The sequence below is a fragment of the Scomber scombrus genome, chromosome 11 (assembly GCF_963691925.1).
Source record: "Scomber scombrus chromosome 11, fScoSco1.1, whole genome shotgun sequence".
NCBI lineage: Eukaryota > Metazoa > Chordata > Actinopteri > Scombriformes > Scombridae > Scomber > Scomber scombrus.
This window is the reverse complement of record NC_084980.1, coordinates 31664562-31685307: the sequence shown is the minus strand read 5'-3', so window position 1 is coordinate 31685307 and position 20746 is coordinate 31664562. Positions and strand designations below refer to the sequence as shown.

Below are 20746 nucleotides of genomic sequence, written 5' to 3'. Positions count from 1 at the left end.
GACACAGATGAGAAAAAGTGCATTTATTATTTTTTTAATAATTCTCTCAGGCAGGCAGCTGATTGGAGGCTGAGCTCTGACTCCGCCCTCAGCTGTAACTAACAACAACCCCCCCACCCCCATCAGACTGTACAAACCCCGCCCCCCCACTCTGAAAAAACAAAACACTTCCGTCTCCACCCGTCTTAAACGTCCGTCTGATAAAAACCAACAAACACTCGATTAAAAAACAAACACGTAACAAAACGCTCCGTCAGGCCCCGCCCCTTCAGAGGGGAGGGGGCGGAGTCAGCGGCCCAGCGGGGTGACGTCGCCGCCTCTCATTGGTCTGCTGGGATGATTGGCATGTGAGGAGGCGTGGCCTGCACAGCCGGTCCTCTCCAATGAGGGGGAGGGGGCGGAGCTAGTCCGAGTCAGAGTCACTGGATTCCTCTGAGGACGACTGATCTTCATCGTCTTCGTCTTCATCGTCCTCTTCATCATTCTGAGGAAAACAAAAAAATCATTACAGCCAATCACAAGCCAGCGTTTCTGTCCGGTGGTTGCTATGTGGTTGCTAGGGTGGATTAAGTAGTTGCTATGGTGATAAACGTTTATAATCGAGTTATTTTAATTGTGATGAAAATTCAGACTTTATGTTCATTGCTCAGTTTTATGATGTCACAAACTTCTGGGAACCAATCAGAGTCGAGTTTTAACCCTTTGAGGGAAATCTGTTATTTTACCTCGTCTTCGTCTTCGTCATCACTGTCACTGCTTCCTGACGTCTCGTCATCTTCATCAGAGTCAGACGACTCGCTCTTCTCTTCTTCATCGGAGTCGGACATGTCCTGCTGCAGGAGGGACAAAGACTGTAAGAACCTGTCAGACGATACTGAGGGTTTATAACCTGGAAGTCCAGACCGACCAGGCGGGGAGTTCCGGTCCTCTGCAATGATGCCAACGTGGAAGTAACTTAAAACTGCATTCTATCAAAAGGCCACCAGGGGGCGACCGTTTTGGTGTCAAAAGGACTTCCGTCTCTATACAAGTCAATGGAGAATTCACCAACTTCTCACTTGATTTCTAACCTCAGTAAACGTTTTCAAAATGTGTTTATGGTCTCAATCGCTAGTTTAAAGCCTTCTTCAATGCAGTATGATGTTCATTTGGGACATTTTGGCCTCCCTGATTTTATATGTGACGATAAAGCAGGGTATGCATTAGGGCGTGGCTACGTGGTGATTGACAGGTTGATTGGTTCACAGGTTCAGGAGGGCGCCTCATGCTCCTCCTGATGCCCATATAAGTAGAATCCCTGTTTTTATTTTTCCCAGCATGCACCTGAAATGTTCAAGATGGCGCTGCTCAGATCCGATACTATTGGCCTCCGAGCAGCAGTCCACAAACCAATGGGTGACGTCACGGATGTTACGTACATTTCTTATATACAGTCTATGCTACAGACCAGACCGAGGGTTTAACTGACACAACAATCGACCAATCACAGCAGCCCACTCACTCAAAAATTCAATAAAAACATATTGATAGTGTGTGTTATTGATAGTGTGATTGATTGATCGGTACCTTGGCTCTGTACGCCATCGCCCTCTTGCTAACGGTGACTCCAGGCGTCACGGCTCTTGAGCTTCCTGCCTTGGTCTTCGCCGTCACTCGGACTTTTGCTCCTGGACTGCTGCGAGCTTTCGCAGTACTGCGCCGCTTCTGATGGAGAGAACACAGCTAGCGTTAGCTCCCAGCTGCTAACGTCACATTAGCTCCCAGCTGCTAACGTCACATTAGCTCTTGGCTGCTAATGTCACGTTAGCTCATTACATCTGCAGACGGAGAAATTATAAAAAAGTCGACTCACCGTGGTGGAAAACTCCTTATAGACGGCTCGTTCCTGAGGAGAGAGAGACTGAGGAGGAGGAAGAGGAGGAGGAGGAAGAGGAGGAGGAGGAAGAAGGAGAGGAGAAAAGGATCAGACTGAGTGATGAAGATCATGTGATGTGGCTGAAAGCTGAACACGTGTTCTAACATACATGTAAACAGTCAGTTAATATAGTCTGAAGGTCTTATATTGATTATCAATAATCAGTCAATCATCAGTTAATCAATAACAATCAGATCTGTGAACTATGACGTTATTTTTTACCTTCGTTTGAACATCTGATCAATTTAAAGTCTTCATGTCAGATTAATCTGAGGATTGATTATTCTGATGTTTGATTATTCTGGTGATTGATTATTCTGATGATTGATTATTCTGATGATTGATTATTCTGATGATTGATTATTCTGATGATTGATTATTCTGATGTTTGATTATTCTGATGATTGATTATTCTGGTGATTGATTATTCTGATGTTTGATTATTCTGGTGATTGATTATTCTGATGATTGATTATTCTGATGATTGATTATTCTGAGGATTGATTATTCTGATAATTGATTATTCTGATGTTTGATTATTCTGATGATTGATTATTCTGATGATTGATTATTCTGGTGATTGATTATTCTGATGATTGATTATTCTGATAATTGATTATTCTGATGTTTGATTATTCTGATAATTATTTTGATTATTTGATGAAGTGCTGCGTCAGCGTGGCGTGCTCTACTCTGGTTGCCGTGGTGACGGTGTGATGCTGTGGTTGCCATGGTGACGGTGCGATGCCGTACCTTGATCCAGGCCTCCAGCTCGGCCTTGTACTCCGTCTGCTGCTCCTCCACCAGCTTCTTGTACTTGTCCTTCTGGTTCTGGGTCAGTTTGTGCCAGCGCTTCCCAATCTCCACCATGCGCTCCTTCAGGCTGAAGTGGTTCAGCTCCCCATTGGTCAGCAGCTCCTGGGAGAACATCTGATACCCGCTCCTATTGGACCACACGGGCGGGGGGGAGGAGTCAACTAATCAATTACTCCATTCATCAATCAGCTGTTTTAACAATTCAATAAATACAAATATCTGAACATTGATCATTTCTCTTTGATATTAAAGTGCTGATGTAATGATGATGTAATGATGACGTAATTATGATGTAATGATGATGTAATGATGATGTAATGATGATGTCATCAGACTCACACGGGAGGCTTCTTTGGTTCTCCGTCAAACTTCGGCTTCCTCTGACCCTGAGTTGCAGAAGGTGCTCTCATCTCCACCAGCTCCCTCTGCAGGAGGAAAGGAGGAGGAGTCAGATAGGAGGAGTCAGAGGAGTCACAGAGCGGTCAGAAGAGGAGTCAGTGAGAGGAGGAGTTAGAGGAGTCAGTGTGAGGAGTCAGGGAGGAGGAGTCACAGAGGAGGAGTCAGTGTGAGGAGTCAGTGTGAGGAATCATTGTGAGGAGTCAAGAAGGAGGAGTCAGAGAGGAGGAGTCAGTGTGAGGAGTCAAGAAGGAGGAGTCAGAGAGGAGGACTCAGGTAGGAGGAGTCAAGAAGGAGGAGTCAGAGAGGAGGAGTCAGGAATGATGAGTCAGAGAGGAGGACTCAGGTAGGAGGAGTCAGAGAGGAGGACTCAGGTAGGAGGAGTCAAGGAAGAGGAGGTACCTCGTAGCGTTTCTGGTCCTCGGCTGCTTTCTTGATCCAGGGAATTTTCTCTTTCTTCTCCATCGACTTCCAGGCTGCTTCCATCGCCTGCTGAGCCTTCCTGCGGTCGCTCTGAGTCACATGATGCACACAGTCACATGATGCAGTCACATGATGCACAGTCACATGATGCACACAGTCACATGATGCAGTCACATGATGCACACAGTCACATGATGCAGTCACATGATGCACACAGTCACATGATGCAGTCACATGATGCACACAGTCACATGATGCAGTCACATGATGCACAGTCACATGATGCACAGTCACATGATGCACACAGTCACATGATGCACACAGTCACATGATGCAGTCACATGATGCACAGTCACATGATGCACACAGTCACATGATGCACACAGTCACATGATGCAGTCACATGATGCACAGTCACATGATGCACACAGTCACATGATGCACACAGTCACATGATGCACACAGTCACATGATGCACACAGTCACATGATGCACACAGTCACATGATGCAGTCACATGATGCAGTCACATGATGCACACAGTCACATGATGCACACAGTCACATGATGCACAAAGTCACATGATGCACAAAGTCACATGATGCAGTCACATGATGCAGTCACATGATGCACACAGTCACATGATGCACACAGTCACATGATGCACAAAGTCACATGATGCACACAGTTACATGATGCACACAGTCACATGATGCACACAGTCACATGATGCAGTCACATGATGCACACAGTCACATGATGCACACAGTCACATGATGCACAAAGTCACATGATGCACACAGTTACATGATGCACACAGTCACATGATGCACACAGTCACATGATGCACACAGTCACATGATGCACACAGTCACATGATGCAGTCACATGATGCACAGTCACATGATGCAGTCACATGATGCACACAGTCACATGATGCACACAGTCACATGATGCAGTCACATGACACACTGTGTTTACTGTAACATTTGTTCATCATGTAAACCAGCAGGTTTAACAGAGATGAACTCACTCTGTATTTAGCCAGATAGTCTCCGATCACACTGTGCTGCCACATCTCTTCTGCTGTTTTTGGCGTTTCTGGAAGTTTCACTGTCTTCTTCCCGCCTTGTCTCTCTTTTGGCGCTCCGGCAGAAACCCACGTCTCCGGCTCCGCCTCCCGACCGCGATCCTGAGACAACAACGCCAGAACCGACCAATCACACTGCAGCTCACATACACAGCTGTGGTCAGGTCTGAAGACACAGAGACTACGAACTGAATCTGTTCTGTTACTGATCACATGATCACATCTGATCACATCTGATCACATCTGATCACATCTGATCACATCTGATCACATGATCACATCTGATCACATCTGATTACATCTGAACTTCGCAGTCAGCTGTTCCTGAGTTGTTTGCAGAACATTATGATGTCACAGTGTTCAGACCTGTTTGTTGTGACATCAGAAACATTTATTGATATGAAGAAGAAGAAAGAGTTCAGACCTTCACAGAAGGAGACTTGGCTCTGTGTGGACTGGCAGCCGATTTGGACCCGCCCAGTTTCTCCTCCGTCATGACGCGGTCTCTTTCCTCGTCCGGCAGACTCTGGAAACATCAAACACACCTCAAACTGCTGCAGGACAAATAATCAGTTAAAAGTGAATCAATACAGTCAGATCATCAGTCAGAACCCTCCCACTACCAGCAGAACCCTCACACTACCAGCAGAACCCTCCCAATACCAGCAGAACCCTCACACTACCAGCAGAACCCTCACACTACCAGCAGAACCCTCCCACTACCAGCAGAACCCTCACACTACCAGCAGAACCCTCACACTACCAGCAGAACCCTCCCACTACCAGCAGGTTAGTTGTTGTGAGGCCGCCCTGCAGGAAATATGGTTCGGGTCGGCAGATTGGAGGCTCAATTTAGAATTCAGTTTTATTTAACTAATATTTGTTTTGAGTGTTAAATAGATTGTGTTGTTTTGTATTCATACTAAATTCTTAAAGAATTATGACTTAAATATAAAGATTATAGAACCGTGGACTGAAGTTAGAATAAATAATGAATCCCAGTTTTACCTCCAGAAACCTCTGCAGGTCGATGTCATACTGCTTCTTTTTCTGAGGAAACAAGACGAGACACAAACAGTCAGATCTCAGAGAGCAGGTGGAAGCTGCTGTGGTGTTAGCATGTTAGCATACTGACCTGCTCACAGCGTTTCTGAAACATGTCCTTCTCTTTCTGAGTCATCATTTTCCATTGTTTGCTGCAGAGCACCATCCTCTCGGTGCTAGGGACATCCTTCATGTTCACCATCAGCTCCGCGCAGTACAGAGAGTAGCCATTACTAGCAAGAAACACACAAACATTAGCCATCCATCCTGTTTGTTACCTAGTCCTGTGTTATAATATCCTGTTAATCAGCTCGTAAGCACCACGTTAATCAATATGTTTAATGGGTTATAATTGACCAGGCTACGGTGGGTAAATCTCTCAGTTGCATTCATGAGAGAAAAAGCCCTGGTCCTGATGGCTTGGGAGGGAGGGATGTGCTAGGCAGCTTAGTGGTATCAAGGATCTGGAAGGAATCCACAGTGGTGCCAGTTGCAAAGGTCAGGACTCCAGAAACTCTGAATGATTATCGTCCTGTGGCTTTGACGTCCCTGGTGATGACATCATCTGAGCATATTGTAAGAACTGACCTTTTAAAACTCTTTACAGGATTTATTGGATCCTTTTCAATTTGCCTATAAAGCTGAGAGAGGAGTGGAGGATGCTGCGGCTGCACTTGTTAACCTTCTGGAGGGAAGGAAGAATCATGCACGCCTACTTTTCATCTGCTTTCAATTGTATTCAGCCACATGTCCTTGCACATAGGCTTTTATCTCGTTTGAATCTAGATCTTAGCAGAGTGTGTTGGCTCACTGAGAGTGCGGGTTAATAGTGTTCTGTCCCCTCTTTTATTTGTGTTTATACTAATGAATGTCGGAGTAAAATGCGTCTCGTTTCATCCTTAAGTACGCAGATGACTGTGTTATAGTTAGTCTTCTACATGGTTCTGAACAAAACCACGGCCCAGTACTGGATTAATATGTTAACTAGTGTGACTAGTCCTTCCAGATAAATGTGGCTACAACCATGCAGATGTTTGTGGATTTTCCTTCCTGCACTCTGTGTGATTAATGGAGTCGGTGACGGCAGTGCAGCACTATAAATATCTGTCCTGGATGATAAGCTGAACTTTGATATACATTCAGATGGCCTATGTAAAAAGGTTAACCAGCGCTTGTTTTTTTAAGGAAGTTGCAAAGTTTTAATGTAGACAAGACTTTAATGAAAATGTTTTATTCTGTTCTTTCTTTTAATGTAATTTGCTGTTCGGCCATCTTAGTCTTAAAAATAAGAAGAAATTGGAAAAGCTGGTCAGACTGTGTTGTAAGATTACTGGTGTTGGCTTAAAAAATCTTCAACAGCTACACGATGAGAAGCTCATGTTTAAAGCTCGGCTCATTGTGTCTGACCCTCTGCACCCTGCTGAGTTTCAGCTGCTTCCCTCAGGGCGAAGGTTCAGCATTCCCAAATGCTGCATCAACAGGTAGATATTCCTGCTCTTAATGGGCAATGATTGACAGGTCTAGTTGCTCTGTCTGTTGGGTGTTCTGTGGGATGTTTTCATTGTTTGTGTATTCATTCATTCACTACTGGGACATTAAAGTTTTACCTTTAACCTTATGTTAGCATTGTGTCAATTAGCCTGCCATCAGTATCCTGTTCATCAACTCGTTAGTGCCGCGATCGTTACTGTCGTGGTCGTTAGTGTCGTGGTCGTTACTGTCGTGGTCGTTAGTGTCGTGGTCGTTACTGCCGCGGTCGTTACTGTCGTGGTCGTTACTGTCGTGGTCGTTACTGTCGTGGTCGTTAGTGTCGTGGTCGTTACTGTCGTGGTCGTTACTGTCGTGGTCGTTACTGTCGTGGTCGTTAGTGTCGTGGTCGTTACTGTCTTGGTCGTTACTGTCTTGGTCGTTACTGCCGTGGTCGTTAGTGTTGTGGTCGTTAGTGTCGTGGTCGTTAGTGCCGCGATCGTTACTGTCGTGGTCGTTAGTGTCGTGGTCGTTACTGTCTTGGTCGTTACTGTCTTGGTCGTTAGTGTCGTGGCCGTTACTGTCTTGGTCGTTACTGTCTTGGTCGTTAGTGTCGTGGTCGTTACTGTCGTGGTCGTTAGTGTCGTGGTCGTTACTGCCGCGGTCATTACTGTCGTGGTCGTTACTGTCTTGGTCGTTAGTGTCGTGGTCGTTAGTGTCGTGGTCGTTACTGTCGCGGTCGTTACTGTCGCGGTCGTTACTGTCGTGGTCGTTACTGCCGTGGTCGTTACTGTCGTGGTCGTTAGTGTCGTGGTCGTTACTGCCGCGGTCGTTACTGTCGTGGTCGTTACTGTCGTGGTCGTTAGTGTCGCGGCCGTTAGTGTCGTGGCCGTTACTGCCGTGATCGTTAGTGTCGTGGTCGTTACTGCCGCGGTCGTTACTGTCGCGGTCGTTACTGTCGTGGCCGTTACTGTCGTGATCGTTACTGCCGTGGTCGTTAGTGTCGTGGTCGTTAGTGTCGTGGTCGTTACTGTCGGGGTCGTTACTGTCGCGGTCGTTAGTGTCGCGGTCGTTAGTGTCGCAGTCGTTACTGTCGTGGTCGTTAGTGTCGTGGTCGTTACTGTCGTGGTCGTTAGTGTCGTGGTCGTTACTGTCGTGGTCGTTAGTGTCGTGGTCGTTACTGCCGCGGTCGTTACTGTCGTGGTCGTTACTGTCGTGGTCGTTACTGTCGTGGTCGTTACTGTCGTGGTCGTTAGTGTCGTGGTCGTTACTGTCTTGGTCGTTACTGCCGTGGTCGTTAGTGTTGCGGTCGTTAGTGTCGTGGTCGTTACTGTCGTGGTCGTTAGTGCCGCGATCGTTACTGTCGTGGTCGTTAGTGTCGTGGTCGTTACTGTCTTGGTCGTTACTGTCTTGGTCGTTAGTGTCGTGGCCGTTACTGTCTTGGTCGTTACTGTCTTGGTCGTTAGTGTCGTGGTCGTTACTGTCGTGGTCGTTAGTGTCGTGGTCGTTACTGCCGCGGTCATTACTGTCGTGGTCGTTACTGTCTTGGTCGTTAGTGTCGTGGTCGTTAGTGTCGTGGTCGTTACTGTCGCGGTCGTTACTGCCGCGGTCGTTACTGTCGCGGTCGTTACTGTCGTGGTCGTTACTGCCGTGGTCGTTACTGTCGTGGTCGTTACTGTCGTGGTCGTTAGTGTCGTGGTCGTTACTGCCGCGGTCGTTACTGTCGTGGTCGTTACTGTCGTGGTCGTTAGTGTCGCGGCCGTTAGTGTCGTGGCCGTTACTGCCGTGATCGTTAGTGTCGTGGTCGTTACTGCCGCGGTCGTTACTGTCGCGGTCGTTACTGTCGTGGCCGTTACTGTCGTGATCGTTACTGCCGTGGTCGTTAGTGTCGTGGTCGTTAGTGTCGTGGTCGTTACTGTCGGGGTCGTTACTGTCGCGGTCGTTAGTGTCGCGGTCGTTAGTGTCGCGGTCGTTACTGTCGCGGTCGTTACTGTCGCGGTCGTTACTGTCGTGGTCGTTACTGTCGTGGTCGTTACTGCCGCGGTCGTTACTGTCGTGGTCGTTACTGTCGTGGTCGTTACTGTCGTGGTCGTTACTGTCGTGGTCGTTAGTGTCGTGGTCGTTACTGTCGTGGTCGTTAGTGTCGTGGTCGTTACTGTCGTGGTCGTTACTGTCGTGGTCGTTACTGTCTTGGTCGTTACTGCCGTGGTCGTTACTGTCGTGGTCGTTACTGTCGTGGTCGTTACTGTCGTGGTCGTTACTGTCGTGGTCGTTACTGTCGTGGTCGTTAGTGTCGTGGTCGTTACTGTCGTGGTCGTTAGTGTCGTGGTCGTTACTGTCGTGGTCGTTACTGTCTTGGTCGTTACTGCCGTGGTCGTTACTGTCGTGGTCGTTACTGTCGTGGTCGTTACTGTCGTGGTCGTTACTGCCGTGGTCGTTACTGTCGTGGTCGTTAGTGTCGCGGTCGTTAGTGTCGTGGTCGTTACTGTCGCGGTCGTTAGTGTCGCGGCCGTTAGTGTCGTGGTCGTTACTGTCTTGGTCGTTACTGTCTTGGTCGTTACTGTCGTGGTCGTTACTGGCGTGGTCGTTAGTGTCTTGGTCGTTAGTGTCGTGGTCGTTAGTGTCGTGGTCGTTAGTGTCTTGGTCGTTAGTGTCGTGGTCGTTAGTGTCGTGGTCGTTACTGTCTTGGTCGTTACTGCCGTGGTCGTTACTGTCGTGGTCGTTACTGTCGTGGTCGTTACTGTCGTGGTCGTTACTGCCGTGGTCGTTACTGTCGTGGTCGTTAGTGTCGCGGTCGTTAGTGTCGTGGTCGTTACTGTCTTGGTCGTTACTGTCGTGGTCGTTACTGGCGTGGTCGTTAGTGTCTTGGTCGTTAGTGTCGTGGTCGTTAGTGTCGTGGTCGTTAGTGTCTTGGTCGTTAGTGTCGTGGTCGTTAGTGTCGTGGTCGTTACTGTCGTGGTCGTTACTGTCGTGGTCGTTAGTGTCGTGGTCGTTACTGTCGTGGTCGTTACTGTCGTGGTCGTTAGTGTCTTGGTCGTTACTGTCGTGGTCGTTACTGTCGTGGTCGTTACTGTCGTGGTCGTTACTGTCGTGGTCGTTCCGCCGCGGCCGTTAGTGTCGCGGCCGTTAGTGTCGTGGTCGTTACTGCCGTGGTCGTTACTGTCTTGGTCGTTACTGTCGTGGTCGTTACTGTCGTGGTCGTTACTGTCGTGGTCGTTCCGCCGCGGCCGTTACTGTCGCGGTCGTTACTGTCGCGGTCGTTAGTGTCTTGGTCGTTAGTGTCTTGGTCGTTAGTGTCTTGGTCGTTACTGTCGTGGTCGTTACTGTCGTGGTCGTTACTGTCGTGGTCGTTACTGCCGTGGTCGTTACTGCCGTGGCCGTTAGTGTCGTGGCCGTTAGTGCCGTGGTTGTTAGCTGAGTGCAGTTTCAGACTCACGGTGGCGGTTTTGTCGGCCGTCCATCAAACTTGTCTTTCAGCTGTCTTTCTGCCTTCGTGAGGACGGAGCGGACGTGTTCGTCTGTATTCGCATCTGGATGAGCTTCATGATACACTCTCATGCTGTCCTACACACACACACAGATATCAGACACTGATACACCAAAAAAATAATTCAGGTCTGGTCCAGGTCTGGTTCTGGTCTAGTCCAGGTCTGGTTCTGGTGTAGTCCAGGTCTAATCCAGGTCTGGTTCTGGTCTGGTACCTCGTACTCCTTCTGCAGCTCCAGAGCTTTACTGATCCACTTGAGTCTCCTCTTGTCGGACAGTTGGGACCACTGTCTCCTCAGAGCCTCCTTCAGCTCCTTCTGACTCACCTGCAACCACAACAGGAAGGCTTCATCATCATCATCATCATCACCACCATCATCATCATCTTTGTGTGTGTATATCAGTGTGTATTAGTGTGTGTGTTAGTGTGTGTGTGTATTAGTGTGTGTGTGTTTACATCTGGGTGCAGCTTCATGTAAGTCTTCTTCTCGTGGTTGTACCACAGCTGTTGGGGAGTTTTTGGTTTCTCCGGCAGGTCAGACTTCTTTCTCTCCTCGATGAGCTCTGGATGATCATGCCTGCACACACACACACACACACACACACACACACACACACACACACACACACACACACACACACTTTAAAGGTTCAATACAACTAACTCATTGAATATCTGCTCACAGTCTGCTCTGTTTCTGTGTGTGTGTGTGTGTGTGTGTGTGTGTGTGTGTGTACTATGGACTGATTTGATAAAGTGAAAGAGGAACAGAAGCGACCATCATCGCTGACATGTTGTTCTAGATTTCTCTTTTGGCCGTTGCCATGGTAACGTGTGACCATGAATTTGGGGGCGGAGCTTCTGAAGCAGCGTGAATATGTTTAAAACAAGCCAGTCGGGGGTTTTTAACTTTTCCCTTAACTTAAATGAAATCAATGAATTGAAGAGTCAGGTGTTGTTGAGGCTCTGATGAGTTGATTGACAGGTGTCAGGTGAGTTGATTGACAGGTGTCAGGTGAGTTGATTGACAGGTGTCAGACGTACTTGAAGCGAGCCATGTTCTTCTCGAACTCCTCTTTCTCTCTCTGGAACTCTGTGATGTATTTTTGCTGCAGGAAAACAAATCAACACTATTATTGATTATTGATCAGCATGTGAAAGCAACTGATTTAGTAACAGGATCATTTCTAAGCCAATCGGCTGGCGGCTGCTGAGCGCGCTCCGTGCTGACCTTCTTCTTTTCGGGCAGCTCTTTGTACTTCTTGGACAGGATCTTGGTGAGGTCCAGGTTGCTCATCTCCGGGTGGATTTTGGCGTATTTGGCTCGTTTCTCCATGAAGAAACGGAAGTACGGAGTCAGAGGCTTCTTAGGGAAGTCTGGATGAGTCTGTTGAACACACGGGTCAAAGGTCACTTAAACATCCGGATGTAAAGACTTAAATACATATATTCATTGATCTTCTTTATTGATAAACTAATCAGTTAGAGGTTCAAAATGTTTTTTATTTGTTTTGTGTCTTAATTCATTTTATAACTCAGAGCTCTGACATATTGATTATTCATCCCTTCTTCAGCTGTTCAGTTAACTAATGTACTTAAACGATCAGCTGTTGATCAGCTGACTCACCTTCAGCTTCTTGCCTTTATACGGGTTCTTCACAAACTCGATGGCGTCCACGATGAGCTCTGTCATCGTTCTGTATTTACGAACCTGAAACACAAACCTTTAAATGACTTTATATTCATTACAACACTCAGCTGCTTATTTAGAAGAGCTTTATATTTCACTTTAAAGAGATTCTTCTTCAGGTATTTAAAAAGTTTCACAGATTTAAGAAAAATAACAAACATGTTAACAAAGTGGAAATTAATTAATTCAAACTGGATTAATGATACTCGATGACCTGCAGAAAAACCTGGCACAGGTTCATGTTGCTAGCAACCCCACGCATGGGGGGGGGGGGGGGGGGCTCACTAAGACAAGGTAACAGCCAGGAGTGAAACACGACTAACGAGAAGACTCAACAGCATCTGCCCCAGGACCAAGCGGCCTGAGGAAATGAACACTATTACTACGTAGGCTCCTCTGGAAAATGTGGGCAAAGGGCATCGTACCAGCAGCCTGGACGGTGGAAGAAAGGCTGATGGTGCTGAAGGAGAAGGATCTGCTGAGATCAGCCGGTTTGGAACCATCTCTCTTCTGAGTGTAGAGGCCCAGATGTTCTCAGTCTTGGCGAGACGGATTACAGCCTGGCTGCATAGACACATAAATCCAAAAGGGCGAGATCCCAGCGTTCTCTGGGTGCCTGGAACGAACCACCATACTGAGCCAGCTGATACGGGAGGCTGGGAAGAACAAGTGCAACCTAACAGTAGTCTGGCTGAACCAAGCCAAGGCATACGCCACAATACGCCACAACCTCATCGACAAGGCTTTGGAGCACTACCATATCCCAAACATCAGCAGCTATCTGAGATCATTCAAACTGCCATTCAGGACTGCCAAGTTCACCATCACGTGGCAGGACTTAGAAAAGTGATCCTAACGGGATGCACAGCCTCCCCTTATCACGGCATTAGCAGCAGGAAGCAGGCTACCCCCAATAAGAGGATTTACGGATGACCTCACCATAACAACCACATCAGATGTGTAGGCAAGGTGGATCCTGAAGACTCTGGGAGAGCTGGCATCATGGGCAAGGATGGTCTTTAAGTCTAAAAAGTCAAGAAGCATGGTGATCAGGAAGAGGAAGGTGACTGATGTGTTCAAAACTTCAAGTCCAAGGAGAAACTATCCCAAAAATCAAGGAGAACCCCATCAAATGCCTGGGAAAGTGGTATGCAAGGAATACCTGGCAAGTTTAAGTCCTGGATTTATCAGCACGGGTTGCTGCCAATACTGATGTTGCTCCTAACAGTCTCAGGAAGTGGCTCAGAGTCGCTGCCGACTCACCGACAGGAGCGGAGTCACTGCCGACTCACCAGCAGGAGGGGAGTCACTGCTGGCTCACCGACATGAGGGGAGTCACTGCCCACTCACCGGCAGGAGGGGAGTCACTGCACCCTCACCAGCAGGAGGGGAGTCACTGCACCCTCACCAGCAGGAGGGGAGTCACTGCCCCACTCACCAGCAGGAGGGGAGTCCCTGCACCCTCACCGACAGGTCACTGCCCACTCACCAACAGGAGGGGAGTCACTGCACCCTCACCAGCAGGAGGGGAGTCATTGCCGGCTCACCAGCAGGAGGGGAGTCACCGCCCACTCACCAGCAGGAGGGGAGTCACTGCCCACTCACCAGCAGGAGGGGAGTCACCGCCCACTCACCAGCAGGAGGGGAGTCACCGCCCACTCACCAGCAGGAAGGGAGTCCCTGCACCCTCACCAACAGGAGGGGAGTCACTGCACCCTCACCAGCAGGAGGGGAGTCACTGCACCCTCACCAACAGGAGGGGAGTCACTGCACCCTCACCGACAGGAGGGGAGTCACTGCACCCTCACCAACAGGAGGGGAGTCACTGCCCGCTCACCAGTAGGAGGGGAGTCACTGCCCACTCACCGACAGGAGGGGAGTCACTGCACCCTCACCAACAGGAGGGGAGTCACTGCACACTCACCGACAGGAGGGGAGTCACTGCACCCTCACCAACAGGAGGGGAGTCACTGCCCGCTCACCAGTAGGAGGGGAGTCACTGCACCCTCACCAGCGGGAGGGGAGTCACTGCACCCTCACCAGCGGGAGGGGAGTCACTGCACCCTCACCAGCGGGAGGGGAGTCACTGCACCCTCACCAGCAGGAGGGGAGTCACTGCACCCTCACCAGCGGGAGGGGAGTCCCTGCACCCTCACCGACAGGTCACTGCACCCTCACCAGCAGGAGGGGAGTCACTGCCGACTCACCGACAGGAGGGGAGTCACTGCACCCTCACCAGTAGGAGGGGAGTCACTGCACCCTCACCAGTAGGAGGGGAGTCACTGCACCCTCACCGACAGGTCACTGCCCACTCACCAACAGGAGGGGAGTCACTGCACCCTCACCGACAGGTCACTGCCCACTCACCAACAGGAGGGGAGTCACTGCACCCTCACCAGCAGGAGGGGAGTCACAGTTAAAGGTCCAAAGACGATGAAGGTTCGGCACCGTCTGACGACTTCAGCTCCGAACCGAAGGCCACAGTCGATCAGATTTCAGTTTTTCAGTTTTCAAGAATAAAAGTGAAGAATAACTGACGAATAAACTGATGATAATAAAATACTGAAGGTTTTAATGGACTATCTCAAAGCTTTAATGAGTTTAAGGGTTAGGTTAAGTCAGTAACAGCAGACTCAGATCAGTGTTCATACCTCTGTGGAAACTTTCTGCCACTTCAGCCGACACATTTCTCCGCTGAAGCTGCCGAAGCAAACCTTCTCCCAGTCGAAATGAGACTCTGTGGTTTTATACTTCATCCCGTCTGTATCGGGCAGGATCCCCCGAATCCTCTCCAGCAGAGTCAGACAGTCCTCCTTACTCCAATCATCTACACACACACACACACACACACACGCACGCACGCACGCACACGCGCGCACGCACGCACGCACGCGCACACACGCACGCACGCACGCACGCACACACACACACACACACACACACACACACACACACACACACCTGTGAGCAGCTGCTGGTCTCAATATGATGATTTTGTATTAAGAGAAATTAAACTGAATAAACACGAGTCACATGGTTATCGTCCAATCACAAGAATCAATCAACAAATTTAAACTATTTTACAAATTATTAAATCACAACTTGTATTGATGTCAGCACACACACGTGTTTCTATCTGTGTGTGTGTGTGTGTGTGTGTGTGTGTGTGTGTGTGTTACCTGGCTCTCGTTTGATTCTGGCACTCTGAGCCGCAGAGACGCTGCTGCTGCCGTTCATCATGCAGCAACTGACGTAGCTGACTCCGCCCACTCCTCCTACACACACACACACAAAGAAAAAAAACACATTAATTAATACAACATACGTACTGATCGATTATCCACTGGACTAAACTAGATAACTGTATATAAAGTAATGTAACTTTTACTGTAATACTGCATACTACATCACTATAATACTGCAGTACTTTTACTGTAATACTGCATACTACATCACTATAATACTGCAGTACTTTTACTGTAATACTGCAGACTACATCACTCATAATACTGCAGTACTTTTACTGTAATACTGCATACTACATCACTCATAATACTGCAGTACTTTTACTGTAATACTGCAGTACTTTTACTGTAATACTGCATACTACATCACTATAATGCTGCAGTACTTTTACTGTAATACTGCATACTACATCACTCATAATACTGCAGTACTTTTACTGTAATACTGCATACTACATCACTATAATACTGCAGTACTTTTACTGTAATACTGCATACTACATCACTATAATACTGCAGTACTTTTACTGTAATACTGCAGACTACATCACTCATAATACTGCAGTACTTTTACTGTAATACTGCAGTACTTTTACTGTAATACTGCATACTACATCACTCATAATACTGCAGTACTTTTACTGTAATACTGCAGTACTTTTACTGTAATACTGCATACTACATCACTATAATACTGCAGTACTTTTACTGTAATACTGCATACTACATCACTATAATGCTGCAGTACTTTTACTGTAATACTGCATACTACATCACTATAATGCTGCAGTACTTTTACTGTAATACTGCATACTACATCACTATAATACTGCAGTACTGTTACTGTAATACTGCATACTACATCACTATAATACTGCAGTACTTTTACTGTAATACTGCATACTACATCACTATAATACTGCAGTACTTTTACTGTAATACTGCATACTACATCACTATAATACTGCAGTACTTTTACTGTAATACTGCATACTACATCACTATAATACTGCAGTACTTACAGCCTCATCATTAACAGTAATGAAGTTTAAAGCCTCAGAGACGCAGACTGGACTCCAGGGACGTCCAGCTGTTAACTTTTATATAAACCGTGTTTATTTGTGTTCACACAGAACATATTTGTACTTTATTTAACAGTAACTCATCAGTTCTGCATGAATCCAACACATCACAATCTCTTATGTTAGTACTAAGAAGTTTAGTAACTGGCTGAATGTGATGTGCTGGTCCTATAATAAGCAGCGGCGGCGGTAGAGAGCTGCTCCACCATATAAATCATTATATCAGCTTTAATCTAAGTGCTGCTGGACTTTACCGACACATTTCACCGTTTGTTGACAGTACTGATTAACGTTCAGCACGACTAACCGTCCCGCTCAGCAGCTGTTTACTGTACAATGAGGATTGAATGAGCGCAGTTTGGGTGTAGGCGTGTGCGTGTGCGTGCAGCGGGACGTGAGCTGCAGCCAGCGGGCCGTCAGGCTGCAGCTGCCCCGGTAATGGCGTCCGTCCTCCGGCAGGAGTCACCACGTAGCTTCCGCTGGCACACACAAGCTACCGTTCACCATTTTGGGCTAAATGTGCAAACTGCGGGATAAACGCAGAAAATCCCAAACACGACAAACCTGAACCAGAACCAGAACCACGACCCAACTGCTGTCTGACACGTGTAGCTCATAATCGCATTATTTAGCAAAACTGCTAAAATGATAAAATTCGTCGACATGTGTGTAATAGTTGGTAAAATATAGAGAAGAAGCAGTGAGCTGTGGTTGCTGTGTGAATAATGAATGTGCTGAATGTGTTGATGTTTGGGAGCAGAGCGGGTCTGATGGCTGCTGCTGCCCCACAAGCCTTCACTGCGGAGCCGCCATCTATGTTCGGGACACTCGGGGACAAACGATCAGAAAACCCCTGAAATCTGCTTAAAATCACAACTTACTACTTACCTTTTAATTCAGGCAGAACCCCGGCTTATTACTGCACACCACCGTGCTCGTTTGGATTATTTCGGGACTTTCAAAGTGTGTTTTTTTCGGCCGTGAACCCCGGGGAGTCAGGTCGAAATGGATCCGACAAAAGGAGCGTCTAGTCCGGTATGAAACTCCGCCCAGCGCCGCAGGGGGAGGAACTCCGGGGGAAAACAGGATGAAACCAGAGACAGCGGCTAAAACACGAGCCAAACCCGCTGAAAAATGAGTTAACACGTAGAAGTAATATTTTATTGTTTGTATCTTACACAACAGTACAGTCAGTATGTGGATATAATAAACTGCAGCAGCGTCCTTTGCTGTAAATCTCCCTTCATGACTTCCACCTGGTCCGGGTCCAGATGCTGCACCGCCGGGGAGGCAGCTCAGGGCCCGGGGACCCTGCAGCTCAGGGCCCGGGGACCCTGCAGCTCAGGACCCGGGAACCCTGCAGCTCAGGACCCGGGGACCCTGCAGCTCAGGACCCGGGGACCCTGCAGCCCAGGGCCCGGGGACCCAGCAGCCGGACAGGGGACCCAGCAGCCGGACAGGGGACGCAGGGAGAGCGGCTGCACGGCCCGGCTGGCTCCCGGCCCGGCTGGATGCCTCCCCAACCCGCGGAGCTCCTCAGCGGCTCGGAGGCGGCGGTGATCCCGCATCCTGCAGGACAGCAGCCCGCATTCACATGGCATCATCCCGAAGAGAGCTGCGTCTGCAGGGTCTGATGTCCCGGAGTCAGCTCCCCTCCCACACGGAGCCGCAAGTTTGGTCCAATCACTGATCAATCAATACATCAAACTGATCAATACACCTGAGCTCAGGTTTCCACAGGTGTGTTATAAATAAAATACTTTTCTACAGAAACTACAGACTTAGTTTTATCTTTGATTTGAAATGTCTCCTTAACTAAACATAGTAAACAGGAGCTGTGAGGCCCCAGCCCCAGTGTGAGTGTGTTATGTGTGTGTGTGTGTGTGTGTGTGTGTGTGTGTGTGTGTGTGTGTGTGTGTGTGTGGTGGGGACAGTGTGGCCCCCCAGCTCTACTCTCCGCCTCACTGCCGGCTCCTGCTGGTTTGGAGGCAGCGGTGAAGTTTTTATATTTTCAGTCACAAACATCAGTGAGTGAGGTTCCTCTGAGTGTGTGTGTGTGTGTGTGTGTGTGTGTGTGTGTGTGTGTGTGTGTGTGTGTGTGTGTGTGTGTGTGTGTGTGTGTGTGTGTGTGTGTGTGTGTGTGTGTTTTGTCCTCGGGGGCCATGATTTGCAGCTGTGACTACAGTTATTGATGTCACTGCATCAGATCAATAAAGTTAAGTTATTTTATTAAGAGTTTAAAACCAGCTGCTCAGTCCTGGTTCAGGCTCAGCAGGCACAACAACAGGCCAGTAACCAGATGCAGCTAATGAGCACTCTGGTAAGTGCTTTCCATCCTGGTCAATCTCATTCCTCAGCAACGCCTGGACCATAACAGCTCCATCACCAGCCCTTACTGCCTGGTCCACAGCACCATCACCAGCTCCTACTGCCTGGTCCACAGCCCCATCACCAGCTCCTACTGCCTGGTCCACAACAGCCCCATCACCAGCCCCTACTGCCTGGTCCACAACAGCCCCATCACCAGCTCCTACTGCCTGGTCCACAACAGCCCCATCACCAGCTCCTACTGCCTGGTCCACAGCCCCATCACCAGCCCCTACTGCCTGGTCCACAGCCCCATCACCAGCCCCTACTGCCTGGTCCACAGCACCATCACCAGCCCCTACTGCCTGGTCCACAGCCCCATCACCAGCCCCTACTGCCTGGTCCACAACCCCATCACCAGCTCCTACTGCCTGGTCCACAACAGCCCCATCACCAGCTCCTACTGCCTGGTCCACAACCCCATCACCAGCCCCTACTGCCTGGTCCACAGCCCCATCACCAGCTCCTACTGCCTGGTCCACAACCCCATCACCAGCCCCTACTGCCTGGTCCACAACAGCCCCATCACCAGCTCCTACTGCCTGGTCCACAACAGCCCCATCACCAGCTCCTACTGCCTGGTCCACAGCCCCATCACCAGCCCCTACTGCCTGGTCCACAGCCCCATCACCAGCCCCTACTGCCTGGTCCACAGCCCCATCACCAGCCCTTACTGCCTGGTCCACAACAGCCCCATCACCAGCCCCTACTGCCTGGTCCACAGCCCCATCACCAGCTCCTACTGCCTGGTCCACAGCCCCATCACCAGCTCCTACTGCCTGGTCCACAGCCCCATCACCAGCCCCTACTGCCTGGTCCACAGCCCCATCACCAGCCCCTACTGCCTGGTCCACAGCCCCATCACCAGCCCCTACTGCCTGGTCCACAGCCCCATCACCAGCCCCTACTGCCTGGTCCACAGCCCGTCATGAACACAAACACACAAACCAGACACAACGGCCTAGAGGGCCGAGTGAGAGGACGCTCCTGTAAAGGTCCCGCCTCCTAAATTTGACCAGGAACTTCCTTAATGGAAACGGGGCTATTAAGAGTCATAACAGCCCTTAACTCCAGCATCATCCGATAACTAGTTTCACAGAATATTCTAAAGAATACCCAATTAATTATTTGCAGACGGTTTTAACATTCAAATGTTATAAAAGTAGCTACACAGTGCATTTCTGATGTCATTGTGTTGCTGTTGTGCATAAACCTGTTCCTGATGTCCCACGCCCTCAGCCTCTTGCTCCTCTCCAACGTCTACATAGTCTCCCTCAAGAAATTCCTCATTATGTTCCTGACAGTTATATGTAACACACAGCAAGCAGACACTATGCAGGTTACATCACATTCTTTCAGAAGGCAGTGCCAACGGCCTTAGAGGCGCTCAACTGTCATACGGGCTTGACTTAGTCTGTGGTTGAAATTCAGCTACTGTGGTGTTACCCCTCTGCCCTCTGGGGAAGGTTTCATCAGCCAATTTAGCTGAGGGTAGGCTGAATCCCCCAAAAGCAAAAGAGACACATTGAACCTCTCAAACATTTCAGTCCAGTGTGATAAAAGAGGTCCTGCACTGCCAAGTTCAGACAGTGACGAGGGAGAAAACAGGGCATTGTGTACCTTGCCTGGTCTCCCCAAAATCTCCTCCTATGGTTCACCACACCCTGCAGAATAATCAAATCGTCTCCCTTTCTGTTGTAGTAACAGGATGAGCAGTCAGGTGGA

At 48.8% G+C, this 20746-nt stretch overlaps 1 protein-coding gene across 1 annotated transcript; it reads right to left on the bottom strand.

Annotated features, from left to right (window-relative positions):
• Positions 1 to 78: 78 nt before the first annotated feature.
• ubtfl (upstream binding transcription factor, like) lies at positions 79 to 17951 on the bottom strand. Its single transcript, XM_062429337.1, has 20 exons — positions 17543 to 17951; positions 15507 to 15602; positions 14979 to 15154; positions 12265 to 12348; positions 11869 to 12024; positions 11682 to 11746; positions 11094 to 11214; positions 10852 to 10962; positions 10587 to 10714; positions 5775 to 5916; positions 5648 to 5689; positions 5064 to 5165; positions 4583 to 4741; positions 3530 to 3640; positions 3071 to 3156; positions 2669 to 2858; positions 1853 to 1900; positions 1567 to 1704; positions 726 to 833; positions 79 to 484 (listed from the first exon to the last, which is right to left on the bottom strand). The coding sequence occupies exons 2-20, from the start codon at positions 15565 to 15567 to the stop codon at positions 404 to 406; spliced, it is 2109 nt and encodes a 702-aa protein (XP_062285321.1). The 5' UTR covers positions 15568 to 15602; positions 17543 to 17951; the 3' UTR covers positions 79 to 403.
• Positions 17952 to 20746: the final 2795 nt, after the last annotated feature.